This window comes from Mya arenaria, chromosome 7 (genome assembly GCF_026914265.1).
Source record: "Mya arenaria isolate MELC-2E11 chromosome 7, ASM2691426v1".
Lineage (NCBI taxonomy): Eukaryota > Metazoa > Mollusca > Bivalvia > Myida > Myidae > Mya > Mya arenaria.
Genome location: NC_069128.1, coordinates 22,647,859 through 22,668,320, shown reverse-complemented (window position 1 = coordinate 22,668,320; position 20,462 = coordinate 22,647,859). Strand labels below are relative to the sequence as shown.

Sequence of the window (20,462 nt, the reverse complement as noted above, 5' to 3'; positions counted from 1 at the left end):
CTATAAGAATGAATAGCAGATAACTTTTTCTCAGCAAACCGAAAGTAGAAAAGTTGACAGCTATAATTATGCATGAGGGGCGCCCCACGGGTAGCGGCGTAAAGCCTACCCTTTTCAAAAAAGGGGGTAATTCAGAAATAAATTTAAAAAAAAAATGAAACTCCGAAAATAAGCATAAAAGAAACAGAAAATTTGTTTATTTCATTGTAAGATCGTATTCAATTTCACTCGTGATCATAAAAAAACTACATTTTCACTCGTTTTTCTATGATACTCGTGAAATAAAATACGATCTTACACTGAAATAAACAAATATCCTCTATATCTAAACTTATGTAACATTTCCTTTTAAATTTTAAATATTTGATTTGCCAACATGTTCTGGTTCAAAGTGAAGTGTTTCGTTTTAATCAATGGAAAGTAACTTCAATGGATTTTAAAAGTAGCTCTGAAAGTTGATATTTTCACTCCCTATTTTGCAGTGAAATTGATATTTTCACTGTTGTTATTTCACTGATAAAAATCCATATTTCTTCGAAAACCATGAGAGAAAATGATATCTTAATCGTTTATATCTATCACATATCAATACAAAATGGTATTCATCTTTAATGTTATTCAATGAGCATAAATCACAATCTCCTTTCATGTCGGGGAATGTTCCTATAACGGCCTTCTTCAATGTTATGCCTGTGTGAGGATAATCTTAATTTGCTTAACGCGCGTCTGTGTTTATAGACAACATCACGAAAATGGACGTCCATGTTGCTGGGAAACATATATATTGGATACGAAAGGAACGATTTGTATCTATGAAGGAAAGCAGACACGGAATATATCGCGTAATGTCAAATGGATCTGAGTATGGTCCTGTTATAGATAGATCCATCGGACAGGAGGGGATAAAGGACTTGACTATTGATTGGATAGCAGGTAAGATTCCATCGCAAGAAAATGATGCAATGTGACATTAAGATAATATACTATTTTCACCGTGTTATTAATGGTAACTTGATATTTTCACCGCATTTTAATAAGTACTGAACAATTTTCACAGCGTTATAATTAATAACACTATATTTTCACCGCGTTATAATTAATATCACTATATTTTCACCGCGTTAGAATTAATAACACTATATTTCACCGTGTTATAATTAAAAACACTATATTTTCACAGAGTTATAATGAATAACACTATCTTTTCAGCGTGTTATAATTAATAACACTATATTTTCAAAGCGTTATAATTAATAACACTATGTTTTCACCGCGTTATTATTAATAACACTATGTTTTCACCACGTTATAATTAATAACACTATGTTTTCACCGCGTTATAATTAATAACACTATGTTTTCACCACGTTATAATTAATAACACTATGTTTTCACCGCGTTATGGTGAGAACTGCGATAGTTTCGTCCCGTTATGGTGAGAACTGCGATGATTTCGTCCTGTTGTAATGAGTACCGCGATAGTTTCGTCCCGTTATGGTGAGAACTGCGATGGTTTCGCCCCGTTATAATGAGTACCGCGATAGTTTCGCCCCGTTATAATGAGTACCGCGATAGTTTCGTTCCGTTATAATGAGTTACGCGATAGTTTCGTCCCGTTATGGTGAGAACTGTGATAGTTTCGTCCCGTTATGGTTGAACCGCGATAGTTTCTTCCCGTTATGGTGAGAACTGCGATAGTTTCGTCCCGTTATAATGAGTACCGCGATAGTTTCGTCCCGTTATGGTGAGAACCGCGATAGTTTCGTCCCGTTATGGTGAGAACCGCGATAGTTTCGTCCCGTTATGGTGAGTACCGCGATAGTTTCATCCCGTTATAATGAGTACCGCGATAGTTTCGTCCCGTTATGGTGAGTACCGCGATAGTTTCGTCTCGTTATAATGAGTACCGCGATAGTTTCTCACCCGTTATGGTGAGAACTGCGATAGTTTCGTCCCGTTATGGTTGAACCGCGATAGTTTCTTCCCGTTATGGTGAGAACCGCGATAGTTTCGTCCCGTTATGGTGAGTACCGCGATAGTTTCGTCCCGTTATGGTGAGAACCGCGATAGTTTCGTCCCGTTATGGTGAGTACCGCGATAGTTTCGTCCCGTTATGGTGAGAACCGCGATAGTTTCGTCCCGTTATGGTGAGAACCGCGATAGTTTCGTCCCGTTATGGTGAGAACCGCGATAGTTTCGTCCCGTTATAATGAGTACCGCGATAGTTTTGTCCCGTTATGGTGAGAACTGTGATAGTTTCGTCCCGTTAAAATTAGAATTGCGATAGTTTTATCCCTTTATGATTAGAACTGCGATAGTTTTATCCCTTTATGATGATAACTGCGGTAGTTTCGTCAAGTTATAATGATTTCAGCGATCTTAATGATGCATTGACTTAAATGATACCGTGATTACGTTTAAAATGAATTGCTAGAGCTGTAGAGGACTTTATTATTCCGATCTAATTGTTATTGGAATCAAAGCCATGGTTTGCCCTGCTGACTCATAGTAATTAAACGGTGTTTGTAAGTTAAAGCGATATAAGCCGAAAACTGTATGTACGAACAAAATTGGATGTAAAATCAATGATATAAAGATAATTGCTCAATCTTTCAGAAAACATGTACTTTATCAACGCATATACGGCTGAGTCCTTGATTGAAGTCAGCCGTTTAGATGGACGCCATAGACTGACGATTTTTCAAAATAGAACATCACGTCCGTTAGTTCTTGCTGTTAACCCTAATCTCAGGTAAATGAAACTTAAGTTAGGGTTTTTAAGCGCATGTCGATTTTATTTTATAATCTTAAATCGACCTATGCTTTTTTATAACAATAACTGGCTATACTACACATACGTACGCATATAACATGTACGACAACATGCGCAATGTCAGTGTTATCGACTGAACATAGATCAAAAAAAGAATACCCTTTGCATGTAAAGAAGAATGGACTCGACTAGTTTTGCTTCTGCATTCGGGTGCAGCCGACAAGGATATTGCATGCAACAGTTTTATTTTGTAAAACAGTTTTCTTTCAATCATATCGACGGATGAATTTTAAATAGGGAAACTTTTAATACTTAGTATGCTGCATGTTTTCGAACTACTTTGATGTGTTATCTGGAATTTGTTACATAATGTATCAATAACCAAGAAATGATTTGCATTCAAAAGGTCGTCACATTTATACCGGAACTCGGTAGCTGCTTCCATTTCTATATGAATGTATTAGATTCTTGCACAAGGCTGAATATGTGCGACTTCAGTATAAACGCATCATGAACTAATATCGCAAGATGCATTTGTCCAATACGGCTCTATTCCACTCTGCTGATGAAACGTAATAGTAATTATCATTGCGCGATCTTGAGATGACGTCATAAAACAAAATACATTTGTGTAGTGTTTTATTTAAAATGCAATTACCTGTCGATTCATTCATTTAAACTAGTAATTATATTGAAAAGGAGTTATAAGTACTACCTTTACACAGTGGATTTGTGTAGATTTTGATTTCATTTCTGACTACTAGTTTATTGTAAAACCCGAACCTGCAAAAATCAACTCGAGTCGAATACAAGCTCTCCTTTGACCCTGTGTTATCCGTGCTACTTAGACGCATGAGCGTATATGTCCAAAGTGACAATTGAAACATGAGCGTAGATGGAAACTACTGATTTTAGTGTAACCGATGGGCAGAAATGCTTTTTATTATAAGAGGCCGTTAGCAACAACGGTACAATTTGGTGCATGCTGGCTCTTTTCAGCTTTGAAATAATTTATATGCTGATATGCAAGGTTTATTACTAAAGTGCATTTTGCGCCTCTGTAGTGAAATGACCTATGGCATTATTTCAAGGCCAGAAAATCTTTATTTGTATTTTTTATTTCGGTGTGCAGTCGAACCCCGCTGGCTCGAACTTCCAGGGACCGTCAAAAATGCCTGGATCCTCAGGGAATTCGAGCCACGCGGGAATGCTTGCCTTCAATACTAAGAAATTGATAAACTCACAAGCGCCCAGGCCGGGAATCAAACCCGGGTCGCCTTGGTTAGAAGCGAGTGCGCTAACCACTGCGCTACCCGGACAACTAATCACATAATTGTTCATCGAGTAAACTGTTAACATGGTAGGAACTTTTCAACAACAACTAACGCTCAAACCTTACTTGACATGTTAATTGATGAATATATCACCCAAAACTATTTTGTCGATTCTAAGGTATTTGTACTGGATTGATGCTGGGCAGACATCTTCACTATGTAGAAGCAATCTAGATGGTTCCGGGCAGCAGAACTTGGCATCTTTGCGATCGACATATACACCGACGTCGCTTGTGGTTGATATCGTTACGAATAATATATTTTGGTCAGATTCATTGGCAGGAGAAATCATGGTAATGTCTATTATCATTTGTTTGTGATTACTGTATATAATACCGGTATTTATGTGTATTATTGTTGCTATATGTGTATTTAGATCTACTGTTTGGAGATCATACAGCACCATATTTCATCCCTGATTAGGAGCGTAACTACACCAGACATGATGCGCACACATGGTGTGTTAGGGATTTTCGGGGCGTGATTCTCGGCTATTATTTTGAATGTAGGTTTAGGTGCGTTGTTTAAATCGTGGAAAATAAACAACAACAAACTCACAGCGAAACAGAAAAGGCTTTAAAGAAAGACTTAATAATAATTTTTCCTGAAGCATATACCAACTTTCCCTTTCAGTTTCAAAAGCAGGTTTTTAACTGTTTTTATTATACCATTTTAAAAAGCATATGCGAGCTCTGGGCTAATAGAGCGCACCCACGTGGATCAACGTCAGCGCCGATCAGTGTTGCGTTGTGTTCAACAGCTTAGACATAATTAATTTATTATTTTTATTATGGCAATTAAGTTACATAACGCTATTCATGTTATCATATGCTTAAAAAATGCTTTTCCTTCTCCCTTATAACAACATAACCAATTCTTAGAAAGCTTCATACGATGGGACAAGCCATGCGATAGTGTACGGAGGCGTTATCGACCCGCTTGGCATTGATGTTTATCGGTCTTCAATATTTTGGGCAAGCGGACAAAAGAATACGATTTATAAGGCCAATAACAGTCTGACACAAGACACATATCCAAAGGTTTTACGAAGTGGACTCAATAACGCAGGAACGTTGGGATCGATTAAAGTATTCCATCGGTCCAAACAACCAAAAGGTATGTTCAATATAACACCACGGAGTGTCATACGACATTATAAGGAACGGTCAGTCAGCCCCCGAAGGTGTAAATAGACCGAGGCGTTAGCCGAGATCCATTCACCTTCGGGGGCTGACATGCCGGTCATGATAATGCCATATGATATGGCCCGAAGTGGTGTGTTATATTTTTTATATTATAACGAACACTTTTTACCATATAATAATTTTAAAGCGCCTTTGATGTGTTTTATTGAACACATCTAATAATGTTTACTTGGGAATACAATGTCTTTGTGAAAATTGCAAGCATCACTCACCAGTTTTATGACGTCAGCGGTCCATATTATATTATGTCATTTGGCGAGGTCCGGACCGGCCAAAACATGATATGGACCGCTTACGTCATAAAAAGTGGAGTTTTATTAAAATACATTAATATTTTATACGGACCGATCAACTTTATATACACAAGGAAGGGACACATTTATGTAAGATATAATATTAGATATCAAAACAATCAAAATTGGCTACATCGTTAAAATCATCTTAATCTTTTTAACCAATGTAAACATTTTTCCTGAATAATTATATGACATTTCTTTTACATTCGTGAATTATGCGAAAGGGGCAGTTTCAATAAAAAAAATTAAGACGATTTTGGTCGTAGAACGGTTTTCGTGTTTTACAAACCAACATTGAATATGAACACGAAGTTAGGGTGTTTGTTACGTTTTAACATATTTTAGCTAATTGAAGTTACAATTTAATGCCTTAATTGAAACATACCCTGGAGAAGTACATAGTATAACTAAATATTGCTGTCACTGAAAAGTTCCAATGAAACCATGGCAGTTATTACCTTACTTTGTATTTTGTGCTTCCGAAGAGATCGGTTGTTATGTATCATTATTTTTATAATGATTTTTACATTAATACAATAGAGCCAAGCACAGTAATCAAAAATTCAAAACTAAACCCCGTTTAAGGAAAAAAGGCAGGGGCACAAACGAAAATGAACTATAGACACAAACACACTGACCACACATACACAAACACACTGACCCCACATACACAAACACACTGACCCCACATTCACAAACACACTGACCCCACATTCACAAACACACTGACCCCACATTCACAAACACACTGACCCCACATTCACAAACACACTGACCCCACATTCACAAACACACTGACCCCACATACACAAACACACTGACCTCACATTCACAAACACACTGACCTCACATACACAAACACACTGACCCCACATTCACAAACACACTGCCCCCACATACACAAACACACTGACCCCACATACACAAACACACTGACCCCACATACACAAACACACTGACCTCACATACACAAACACACTGACCCCACATACACAAACACACTGACCTCATATACACAAACACACTGACCCCACATTCACAAACACACTGACCCCACATTCACAAACACACTGACCCCACATTCACAAACACACTGACCCCACATTCACAAACACACTGACCCCACATTCACAAACACACTGCCCTACATTCACAAACACACTGCCCCACATTCACAAACACACTGACCCCACATTCACAAACACACTGACCCCACATTCACAAACACCGAAAACAATCTTACACCACATACACAAAACACATACAACAAAAACAACCATACCCTCATAATAACTGCTTTACTATTCAATGATGGGATCACCACCTTGCATACCCTCATACCAACTGCTTTACCGTTCAATGATGGGATCACCACCTTGCATACCCTCATAATAACTGCTTTACTATTCAATGATGGGATCACCACCTTGCATACCCTCATACCAACTGCTTTACCGTTCAATGATGGGATCACCACCTTGCATACCCTAATACCAACTGCTTTACCGTTCAATGATGGGATCACCACCTTGCATACCCTCATACCAACTGCTTTACCGTTCAATGATGGGATCACCACCTTGCATACCCTAATACCAACTGCTTTACCGTTCAATGATGGGATCACCACCTTGCATACCCTCATACCAACTGCTTTACCGTTCAATGATGGGATCACCACCTTGCATACCCTCATACCAACTGCTTTACCGTTCAATGATGGGATCACCGCCTTGCATACCCTCATACCAACTGCTTTACCGTTCAATGATGGGATCACCGCCTTGCATACCCTCATACCAACTGCTTTACCGTTCAATGATGGGATCACCACATTGCATACCCTAATACCAACTGCTTTACCGTTCAATGATGGGATCACCGCCTTGCATACCCTCATACCAACTGCTTTACCGTTCAATGATGGGATCACCACCTTGCATACCCTCATACCAACTGCTTTACCGTTCAATGATGGGATCACCGCCTTGCATACCCTCATACCAACTGCTTTACCGTTCAATGATGGGATCACCACCTTGCATACCCTCATACCAACTGCTTTACCGTTCAATGATGGGATCACCACCTTGCATACCCTCATACCAACTGCTTTACTATTCAATGATGGGATCACCACCTTGCATACCCTCATACCAACTGCTTTACCGTTCAATGATGGGATCACCACCTTGCATACCCTCATACCAACTGCTTTACCGTTCAATAATGGGATCACCACCTTGCATATCCTCATACCAACTGCTTTACCGTTCAATGATGGGATCACCACCTTGCATACCCTCATACCAACTGCTTTACCGTTCAATGATGGGATCACCACATTGCATGCCCTCATACCAACTGCTTTACCGTTCAATGATGGGATCACCGCCTTGCATACCCTCATACCAACTGCTTTACCATTCAATGATGGGATCAACGCCTTGCATACCCTCATAATAACTGAGTTACTGTTCAATGATGGGATCACCGCTCAATGATGGGATCACCGCCTTGCATACCCTCATTAAAACTGCTTTACCATTCAATGATGGGATCACCGCCTTGCATACCCTCATTAAAACTGCTTTACCATTCAATGATGGGATCACCGCCTTGCGTACCGTCATGAAAACGGCTTAAACATTCAATGATGGAATCAACGCCTTGCATACCATCATAATTACTGCTTTACCATTCAATGATGGGATCATCGCCTTGCATACCATCATAATAACTGCTTTACCATTCAATGATGGGATCATCGCCTTGCATACCATCATAATAACTGCTTTACCATTCAATGATGGGATCACCGCCTTGCATACCCTCATAATAACTGCTTTACCATTCAATGATGGGATCATCGCCTTGCATACCCTCATAATAACTGCTTTACCGTTCAATGATGGGATCACCACCTTGCATACCCTCATACCAACTGCTTTACCAGTTAATGATGGGATCATCGCCTTGCATACCCTCATACCAACTGCTTTACCATTCAATGATGGGATCACCACCTTGCATACCCTCATCTTTACCATTCAATGATGGATTCACCGCCTTGCATACCCTCATACCAACTGCTTTACCGTTCAATGATGGGATCAACGCCTTGCATACCCTCATAATAACTGCTTTACCATTCAATGATGGGATCAACGCCTTGCATACCCTCATACCAACTGCTTTACCATTCAATGATGGGATCAACGCCTTGCATACCCTCATACTAACTGCTTTACCATTTAATGATGGGATCAACGCCTTGCATACCCTCATACCAACTGCTTTACCATTCAATGATGGGATCAACGCCTTGCATACCCTCATACCAACTGTTTTACCATTCAATGATGGGATCACCGCCTTACATACCCTCATACCAACTGCTTTACCATTCAATGATGGGATCACCGCCTTGCATACCCTCAAAATAACTGCTTTACCATTCAATGATGGGATCACCGCCTTGCATACCCTCATAATAACTGCTTTACCATTTAATGATGGGATCACCGCCTTGCATACCCTCATACTAACTGCTTTACCATTCAATGATGGGAATACCACCTTGCATACCCTCATCTTTACCATTCAATGATGGGATCACCGCCTTGCATACCCTCATAAAAACTGCTTTACCTTTAAATGATGGGGTCACCGCCTTGCATACCCTCATACTTAGTGCTTTACCATTTAATGATGGGGTCACCGCCTTGCATACCCTCATACTAATTGCTTTGCCATTCAATGATGGGATCACCGCCTTGCATACCCTCATACTAATTGCTTTACCATTCAATGATGGGATCACCGCCTTGCATACCCTCATACTAATTGCTTTACCATTCAATGATGGGATCACCGCCTTGCATACCCTCATACTAATTGCTTTACCATTCAATGATGGGATCACCGCCTTGCATACCCTCATACTAACTGCTTTACCATTCAATGATGGGATCATCGCCTTGCATACCCTCATAATAACTGCTTTACCATTCAATGATTGGATCACCACCTTGCATACCCTCATACCAACTGCTTTACCATATAATGATGGGATCACCACCTTGCATACCCTCATCTTTACCATATAATGATGGGATCAACGCCTTGCATACCCTCATACCAACTGCTTTACCATTCAATGATGGGATCACCACCTTGCATGCCCTCATCTTTACCATATAATGATGGGATCAACGCCTTGCATACCCTCATACCAACTGCTTTACCATTCAATGATGGGATCACCACCTTGCATACCCTCATAATACCTGCTTTACCGTTCAATGATGGGATCACCGCTCAATGATGGGATCACCGCCTTGCATACCCTCATCTTTACCATTCAATGATGGATTCACCGCCTTGCATACCCTCATACCAACTGCTTTACCATTCAATGATGGGATCAACGCCTTGCATACCCTCATAATACCTGCTTTACCGTTCAATGATGGGATCACCGCTCAATGATGGGATCACCGCCTTGCATACCCTCAAAATAACTGATTTACTATTCAATGATGGGATCACCGCCTTGCATACCCTCAAAATAACTGCTTTACCATTCAATGATGGGATCACCGCCTTGCGTACCGTCATAAAAACGGCTTTACCATTCAATGATGGAATCACCACCTTGCGTACCCTCATAAAAACTGCTTTACCATTCAATGATGGGATCACCGCCTTGCGTACCGTCATAAAAACGGCTTTACCGTTCAATGATGGGATCACCGCCTTGCATACCCTCATAATAACTGCTTTTCCATTCAATGATGGGATCACCGCCTTGCATACCCTCATAGTTACTGCTTTACCATTTAATGATTGGATCACCGCCTTGCATACCCTCATAATAACTGCTTTTCCATTCAATGATGGGATCACCGCCTTGCGTACCATCATAAAAACGACTTTACCGTTCAATGATGGGATCACCGCCTTGCATACCCTCATAATAACTGCTTTACCGTTCAATGATGGGATCACCGCCTTTGAACGGCCAGTGAATCATGTCTTTAAAATACATTAATCTCTGTTTTGTGGAAGTCTTTTTTTCGAGTTCTTGTTAATGGAACAACTGAGGCTGCAACATGTATGCTTTGTTCATTTGTAATGACATACACGTCATTTACCGTTGATTTTGTGACTTTAGTCTGTTTAACTATGCGTTAGAGTCCATCTTTACTTAACTCCAGAGGCTACGAACGTTTTAGCTTAGGTCATTTGTAATGACCATTCGGAACTCCTCGGCCATTTTTTTCAAAAACAACCTCGGATGTATGCCGGTACATCAGTTGAAGTAGTTAGTAAATTTTTGAATAATATCATTTATTAAATGTAGTGTTTAAGAGTTGTATTTATTGATCTCAGTGTATATTGATTGCCAGTGAAGTTATTGCAAACATAATTAAGATTCCCAAGAGTTAAGTCATAAATTTTAACTGCTAAATAAGATTACTACGCGATCTATTTGCAGCGGACTTAAACGTACCACTTTTTGAGTATGTAAACCGTCCAAATACATCCGAGGTTGTTTTTGAAAAAATGGCCGAGGAGCTCCGAATGTCGTAATGACATCACGTCGTTGATTTTGTGACCTGTTTTGCTATGTGTGTGTAGGTTCGAGTCCATGTTTACTAAACAACGGAGGCTGTGAGCATTTGTGTTTTGCAATGCCCGATGCTGTGGCTGCTACATGCACGTGTAGTTATGGCAAACTCAGAGCAGATAACAAATCTTGTGAAGGTATAAACAGTATGTTTTTGAATACGTACTTTGATGACGTGTCTCTTTGTCTAAAAAATGTCAACTGCAATCGAAACACCTCGAACATTATCCATCAGATATTAATTCGGAAATAATACGGGCCTTTAAAAATAGTCAATCAATGCGGAGTCCATATTGAAAACATGTGGTATGTGTTTTCAACCGTCATGGGACATATTCAATGATTAAGGGAATATGCCGGAGAAGGCCGAGCTGTTACGATTGACGTTAACTGGTATTGCGATTGAAACGTTCTTGATCATATTAATTTTAAATGTAATTGAAACTGAAATTAAAAGATTATGTTATAATGTTGTACATGAAAACATTATTTTAATAATCTACTTTTAGTTTGATTGATCAATAAGAGAAAACTAATTGATTGTATTAATGTTTCTTTCTGCATGCCCATAATTGTACATATTAATACATAAAATTTAATAGTATTAGATGCAACACAATATACTTAACGTTGAACTTTTTTTTATCTTAAGCTCTCAAAACGTTTCTGGCAGTTTTGACTGTGAACTCAATAGCTGGAGTTGACCTTGACATGAACAACACGGTTGAGGCCATACAACGGATAAACACAACGTACTATAACTCCATTGAGTTTATATATGAACAGAATGCGTTTCTGGTAGGAGATCAACGACGTTATAAACTCGCTATGATCACAAACATAACTGGCGATCCAAAAGGTTTGTCAAGCGATATCAATTTCAGAGATTTATGAGGATTTTAGTGTTTCTTATTTAATGTTTATTGTTATAGCCAATGAGTTGTTTTTAACACAACGTTACCTTGCTATCTTATTGTTCTTTTTATGTTGATATATTTTATTTAAGGAATGAATTGCGTGGTTGATGTCATTATCGGGGATATGAACGCAATTGGGCTGGTCAAAGTACACGTGGAGTCCGCAATTCATTATTTATATTTACACCATTAGTTCATTATTTCATTCAATAATTGTTACAAAATACTTCATTTCATTTAAGAAACCTTTCAGTAATCCCTTTTTACCCATTCAGTAAATAGAACAACCCGACTGTAACCGGAAACATTTTTTTAGATGACCTCACAATAACGCGGGAAAAGATCAACCACTTGAAATAACTTTTAAACGTAAAATTGAAACACCTATGGCAACAATCATTTCAAATATAATAAATAAAGACTTTCTGAAATGTTGATTTATATTTTACGGGACCTGCTGACACAACACAAACAATAACAAGATCAATAGTTTTCATGTATATTGTTATGCTATGAATTGCAATCCGAATATATCCGAAGATGTTGGTCATGTGACCGCTAAAATGGGCTTTTTTTATTCTGAAATGTGAGAGAAAAACACAAATAATGCTTCAGCATATTTTAGATAGCCCAGCAACAACCAACCCAACTTAACATCATTCGCCCAGAAATGTCCATTACGCTGCATTATCATGACACTGGCAAAGAAAATCGGCCGGCAAATCTATGTATAGGCTGAACAATGTGCAACACTCAACAATAGTTAATTCCATGTTTGTGGTGAATGACGAAATCTTACAACACAAATAATTCTCTCTTTGCCGGTGCATTTCTGAACAACCAACACTTCATTCTTGAATAACAACATGGATAAAATCAGAGGAATTCAAATAACCTGTAAAGTCTGTGACGTGCGGAATAAGTGTTATTTGATCTGAAAAGGTTTGGTTAATTATGCACTTAAACAAGCTGTTATGTTTTGAATTGATATTGACGAATTCAAATGCAATTACTTTTAATATACACGAATTAAACTGTTTTGAGTACCTGGAGTGCCGATGTCAACGGGATAAAAATCGCTTTCGGCTCACCCGAGTAATTCCTGCGCCTTAACAGATAAAATTTCCCATCTACGGCCCTTACCTTTTATTCTCTATTTATTATAATTTACGTTTTTAAATATGCACTTAACCTTTTATTCTCTATTCATTATAATTTACGTTATTAAATATGCACTTAATCTTTTATTCTCTATTTATTATAATTTACGTTATTAAATATGCACTTAATTCTGCAAACAATACAAATCGAAAAATAACATTTGTCCATATTCGACCGAGTGCGATACGACCGTATTTCAATATGTTACCGTCAAGTTATAACAAGTAGCATTGCATGATGTTAAAATGACGTTTAAAAACAAAAAAATGCGTCATTGAAATGCAACTTATTATGTTAAAACGTGTTTATTAAGTTGTGTAAACCAGCAATCTATTTATTAAAATGGTATATTTTACGTTCCTATCGGGGGATCGATTTCAATTGTCAGGAATTCTTTGCAGATTTTGATAACGCCTCGTTGAAACCTGGATCGCTAAAAATGATCAACTTATTTTATTTGCAGTGGAATATTTTGATGAGAGCGTAATAACAAGCAACATTATAACCTATGACTGGATTGAGGAAAAGGTCTACTGGGCAGATCATAAAACCATCTATATGAGATATATGAATGGATCAATCTCTGTTTCACCCATTACACCATCTGCACAGATCCACTCCCTCGTTGTTCACCCTTGCAAAAGGTAAAGTCCACTTGGAGTATTATATACTCGTATTATCGTATGTATTTCAACGATACTCCTTTCGCGGAAACCGCTTGTTGCCGCATTTTACACTGCGTAGTTTTACATGCGATTTTATTCATTAGTCACGTATTCAACACAAAAGGCACTCGAATGAGCGCTACAAGGAATAAGAGTTTTTTTTCTGAACTCTCTCTGTAAGTCTCCATGGCGACTATTTTCTACATTTTCACATGATTCATATAAAATATTTACCTGCTCTACATCTATTCCAAATCGACATGGACACACAAACTGTCTACAGCTGTTTGCTTCCAGACCATCCAAAGATATCGCGACCACCAACATCTGTCCCCAATTGACACGGGCGCACACAACGTTTACTGCTGTTTGGTTCCGTACCATCCAGAGATATCGCGACCACCTACATTTGTCCCAAATTGACACGTGCACACACAATGTTTACTGTTGTTTGTTTCCGTACCATCCAGAGATATCGCTACCACCTACATCTGTACCAAATTGACACGGGCACACACAACGTTTACTGCTGTTTGTTTCCGTACCATCCAGAGATATCGCGACCACCTGCATCTGTACCAAATTGACACGGGCACACACAATGTTTACAGCTGTTTGTTTCCGTACCATCCAGAGATATCGCGACCACCTGCATCTGTACCAAATTGACACGGGCACACACAATGTTTACAGCTGTTTTTTTTCCGTACCATCCAGAGATATCGCTACCACCTACATCTGTACCAAATTGACACGGGCACACACAACGTTTACTGCTGTTTGTTTCCGTACCATCCAGAGATATCGCGACCACCTGCATCTGTACCAAATTGACACGGGCACACACAATGTTTACAGCTGTTTGTTTCCGTACAATCTAGAGATATCGCGGCCACTTACATTTGTCCCAAATTGACACGGGCACACACAACGTGTACTGCTGTTTGATTCCGTGCCATACAGAGATATCGCGACCACTTCCATCTGTCCAAAATCGACACGGGCACACACAACGTTTACTGCTGTTTGATTCCGTGCCATCCAGAGATATCGCGACCACTTCCATCTGTCCAAAATCGACACGGACACACACAACGTGTACTGCTGTTTGATTCCGTGCCATCCAGAGATATCGCGACCACTTCCATCTGTCCAAAATCGACACGGGCACACACAACGTGTACTGCTGTTTGTTTCCGTGCCATCCAGAGATATCGCGACCACTTCCATCTGTCCAAAATCGACACGGGCACACACAACGTGTACTGCTGTTTGTTTCCGTACCATCTAGATATATCGTGACCACCTACATCTCTCCCAAATTGACATGGGCACACACAACATTTACTGCTGTTTTGTTTCCGTGCGTCAAGAGATATCGCGACCAGTTACATCTGTCCCAAATCGACACGAGTAAACACAACGTTTACTGCTTTTTTGTTTCCGTGCCATCAAGAGAAATCGTGACCAGCTACATCTATCCCGAGTCGACACGGGCACACACATTTACTGCCGTTTAGTTTCCGTGTCATCCAGAGATATCGTGACCAGCTACATCTATCCCGAGTCGACACAGGCACACACATTTACTGCTGTTTAGTTTCTGTGTCATCAAGAGATATCACGACCAGCTACATCTCTCCCGAGTAGACACAGGCACACACATTTACTGCCGTTTAGTTTCAGTGTCACCAAGAGATACCTCGACCAGTCACATCTCTCCCGAGTCGACACGGGCACACACATCTACTGCTGTTTAGTTTCCATGTCATCCAGAGATATCTCGACCAGTTACATTTATTCCGAGTCGACACGGGCACACACATCTACTGCTGTTTAGTTTCCATGTCATCATGAGATATCGCGACCAGTTACATCTATCCCGAGTCGACACGGGCACACACGTTTACTGCTCTTTTGTTTCCGTGCCGTCAAGAGATATCGCGACCAGTTGCATCTCTCCCGAGTCGACACGGGCACACACATCTACTGCTGTTTAGTTTCCATGTCATCCAAAGATATCTCGACCAGTTATATCTATTCCGAGTCGACACGGGCACATACATCTACTGCTGTTTAGTTCCCGTGTCACCAAGAGATATCGCGACCAGTTGCATCTCTCCCAAGTGGACACGGGCACACACATTCACTGCTGTTTAATTTCCATGTCATCCAGAGATATCACGACCAGTTGCATCTCTCCCGAGTCGACACGGGCACACATATTCACTGCTGTTTAGTTTCCATGTCATCCAGAGACATCGCGACCAGATGCATCTCTCCCGAGTCGACACAGGCACACACATTCACTGCTGTCTAGTTTCCATGTCATCCAGAGATATCGCAACCAGTTGCATCTCTCCCGAGTCGACACGGGCACACACATTCACTACTGTTTAGTTTCCATGTCACCAAGAGATATCTCGACCAGTTGCGTCTCTCCCGAGTCGACACGGGCACACACATTCACTGCTATTTAGTTTCCATGTCATCAAGAGATATCGCGACCAGTTGCATCTCTCCCGAGTCGACACGGGCACACACATCTACTGCTGTTTAGTTTCCGTGTCATCCAGAGATATCTCGACCAGTTACATCTATCCCGAGTCGACACGGGCACACATATTCACTCCTGTTTAGTTTCCATGTCACTAAGAGATATCTCGACCAGTTGCATCTCTCCCGAGTCGACACGGGCACACACATTCACTGCTGTTTAGTTTCCATTTCATCCAGAGATATCGCGACCAGTTGCATCTCTCCCGAGTCGACACAGGCACACACATTCACTGCTGTTTAGTTTCCATGTCATCCAGAGATATCGAAACAAGTTACATCTCTCCCGAGTCGACACGGGCACACACATTCACTGCTCTTTAGTTCCCGTGTCACCAAGAGATATCTCGACCAGTTGCATCTCTCCCGAGTCGACACGGGCACACACATTCACTGCTGTTTAGTTCCCGTGTCACCAAGAGATATCTCGACCAGTTGCATCTCTCCCGAGTCGACACGGGCACACACATTCACTGCTCTTTAGTTCCCGCGTCATCAAGAGGTATCTCGACCAGTTGCATCTATTCCGGGTCGATACGGGCACACATATTCACTGCTGTTTAGTTCCCGTGTCATCAAGATATATCCCTACCAGTTGCATATATTCCGAGTCGACACGGGCACACACATTCACTGCTGTTTAGTTCCCGTGTCATCAAGAGATATCTCGACCAGTTGCATATATTCCGGGTCGACACGGGCACACACGTTCACTGCTGTTTAGTTCCCGTGTCACCAAGAGATATCCCGACCAGTTACATCTCTCCCGAGTCAACACGGGCACACACATCTATTGCTGTTTAGTTCCCGTGTCATCAAGATATATCTCGACCAGGTGCATCTATTCCGGGTCGACACGGGCACACACGTTCACTGCTGTTTAGTTCCCGTGTCACCAAGAGATATCACGACCAGTTTCATCTCTCCCGAGTCGACACGGGCACACACATTCACTGCTGTTTAGATCCCGTGTCATCAAGAGATATCACGACCAGTTGCATCTATTCCGGGTCGACACGTGCACACACATTCACTGCTCTTTAGTTCCCGTGTCACCAAGAGATATCCCGACCAGTTACATCTATCCCGAGTCGACACGGGCACACACATTCACTGCTTTTTAGTTCCCGTGTCATCAAGAGATATCACGACCAGTTGCATCTATTCCGGGTCGGCACGGGCACACACGTTCACTGCTGTTTAGTTCCCGTGTCACCGAGGGATATCCCGCCCAGTTACATCTATCCCGAGTCGACACGGGCACACACATTCACTGCTGTTAAGCTCCCGTGTCATTAAGAGATATCACGACCAGTTACATCTCCCGCGAGTCGGCACGGGCACACACATTCACTGCTGTTTAGTTCCCGTGGCATAAAGAGATATCACGACCAGTTGCATCTCTTCCGAGTCGACACGGGCACACACATTCACTGCTGTTTAGTTCCCGTGTCACCAAGAGATATCCCGACCAGTTGCATCAATTCCGGGTCGACACGGGCACACACATTCACTGCTGTTTAGTTCCCGTTTCATTAAGAGATATCACGACCAGTTGCATCAATTCCGGGTCGACACGGGCACACCCGTTACTGCAGTTTTGTTTTTCGTGCCGTCCAGAGATATCGACGATGCCACACACAACACAGCGAACTTGATTCTTCAGTGAAGCTCTTATCTAATTGAATTGCGAGCGCTTGGGAATGCTCGTGCAGGCATATGTGTTAAGAAGCAGAGTTGTAGTCGCTCGGATGCGCTGGAGTTGTCGAACAAGATTTCGAGAGTTGGATATTTTTTATCAATATCGATGAAAAAGTAAACTGACTTCGATCTACTTAAGAAGGCCCTATATGAACGGTGTCATCACAAAAACATCAAGTCACGGCCAACAATCCATCTCTCTCAAGGACACGTTTCCAATAAAAGATGTCGTGATTTGGAATTTTCAAAATCACGGAACACAAAAATCAACAACCAACAAAGGCATCTTGTGGCGTGTTCTTTTGGTTGACCTAGGGTTCAGATATGATATTTAAGCCGTCATCTAAATTGCTGTCGTTTTACACATTGTGATTGAATATGCTTGTTAGGATATACATATTATAAATATGTGGTAGGATTTGGGTTGAATTAAAGTAATTGTTGGTTAGGATAAGGGTTTGGGTTAAGAAAAGGGTTCTTCAAAGGTAATACAAATAAAAACGGACCAGTTTTAAAATCGTTCCAAACAAGGTTTTCAGTAGAAAATCTTTTCGCGTAACATTTGTTTGTTTAGGATGCAAGAAATTTATTCATAAAAACAGACATATGCATTTTTCAGAATATAATTCTGGATATGAGTCCAGCATTATTTGTATACCTGTCGATACGTGAACTTATAAAGAAAGCAGTCCTTACGGAAAGTAACTACACCATTAGGAAAAGTAATCATCATTCTGGGCGGAATGTGTGAATCTGATACAATCTCGTTGTGTAATATTGTGTCCCTTCCTGATAATTTACATATTAATTTATATTGTACTTTCTAGATATATTAAGGTTAATGCACGAGTCAATTATAACCAGGCCCCAACCCCTGGTCCGGGGATAGCCGGGCAAATGGGCCGTGTTTTTACCTTCCCGATGGGCCCGCAATGCCGAGTGAATACGGTGGTTTTGTCTTCGTGCCAAATATAGCGGGGAATGGGCCTTACCTAGGGTCCCTGGGGTGCGGGGGCATTTTACGGGGATTTTTCCATCAGTTCGTCCCCGCAGAGCGAGGATTTTACCCGGCCTTGGCTAGACCGAAAGTCAAAGACCCCGCTATTTTCGGACCTGGGGCCGTGATTACAATTGACTGGTGCATAAATTTTAAGCATTTTGAATGAAGGCAAAACGGATTTGAACATACACAATTATATATCTCTTGCTTTCTAGGTATATCTTTTGGAGTCAGGCTTATGGAGAAATTTTACACAGGGCGAACCTTGACGGTACACAGCGCCTGTATTTGGGAGGAGAAAAAAAGAGATGGAACATAAGAATTGACATTAAAAGCCTTTCCATTGATTTTGAAGCAGACTTTATCTACTGGAGGACTCAAAGGTATATCATATATCATGAAGATATAAGTTCATTTCAAATGATTTTACAGAAGCAAACCATGCGATCTAAATAACACAAACAATGCGATTGAATGTTATCTAAATATGATACAATAACAATAACAAAGCTTAAAATCAGACACAAATATCTCAGAATTGTTTGTAGAGATTTTGCTGTTGTTCCATGTTTCTTGTTTGTGATTTTTTGTTTTTGTTTTCTATGTCTATGGCCTTTACCCTGTGCCATTAACTTTTGGCTACTGAGCTTGTTTCAGTAGTTTTTCACATAGGTATTGCTATGAAATAAACACAATACAATTAATCTAATTCACTTTTCACAGTTTCTTTTCCATGTCTTTTAAGGCATACCAGTATTCAACGGTGTGATTTTGACGGAAAAAATTTGAAAACAATTGTATCTTACGGAGCTCACAATACCATAGCTTTACACGGGGATTATCTGTACTGGTCTAATGACATAAAAGGTAAATACTGTCAGTCACTATTCCATACATACTTGTTATCAGTCACTATAACACAGCTATTCGTTTGGCGTTTGAGTTATGTCTTTTGCGAATAACCTGTTCCATTAAAAGGGAGTTATGTTTAAACCGTTTGCTAATGAGCTTGTTTTGTAGTGTTTTTTTCACATAGATATAAATTATGACAGAATGGGTAAATGTCACCAGTCAACATTCCGTAGCTTTACACGGGGATAACCTGTACTGGACTGATGACGGAATGGGTAGTTATTTTAAGTCACCATTCCACAGTTTATACGGGGAAAACCTGTGCTGAGCTGATAACGGAATGGGTAGTTATTTAAAGTCACCATTCCAC

At 40.4% G+C, this 20,462-nt stretch overlaps 1 protein-coding gene across 1 annotated transcript in view; it reads left to right on the top strand.

Annotated features, from left to right (window-relative positions):
* The window catches only part of LOC128240732 (low-density lipoprotein receptor-related protein 2-like), a 165,517-nt gene that overhangs the window by 78,272 nt on the left and 66,783 nt on the right, over positions 1-20,462 (top strand). The window contains exons 38-46 of the mRNA XM_052957533.1: positions 739-933; positions 2,617-2,752; positions 4,226-4,400; positions 4,989-5,223; positions 11,252-11,377; positions 11,893-12,099; positions 13,782-13,962; positions 19,456-19,623; positions 19,986-20,107. Coding sequence (XP_052813493.1) covers positions 739-933; positions 2,617-2,752; positions 4,226-4,400; positions 4,989-5,223; positions 11,252-11,377; positions 11,893-12,099; positions 13,782-13,962; positions 19,456-19,623; positions 19,986-20,107 — 1,545 coding nt within the window. The remainder of the gene's footprint in view (positions 1-738; positions 934-2,616; positions 2,753-4,225; positions 4,401-4,988; positions 5,224-11,251; positions 11,378-11,892; positions 12,100-13,781; positions 13,963-19,455; positions 19,624-19,985; positions 20,108-20,462) is intronic.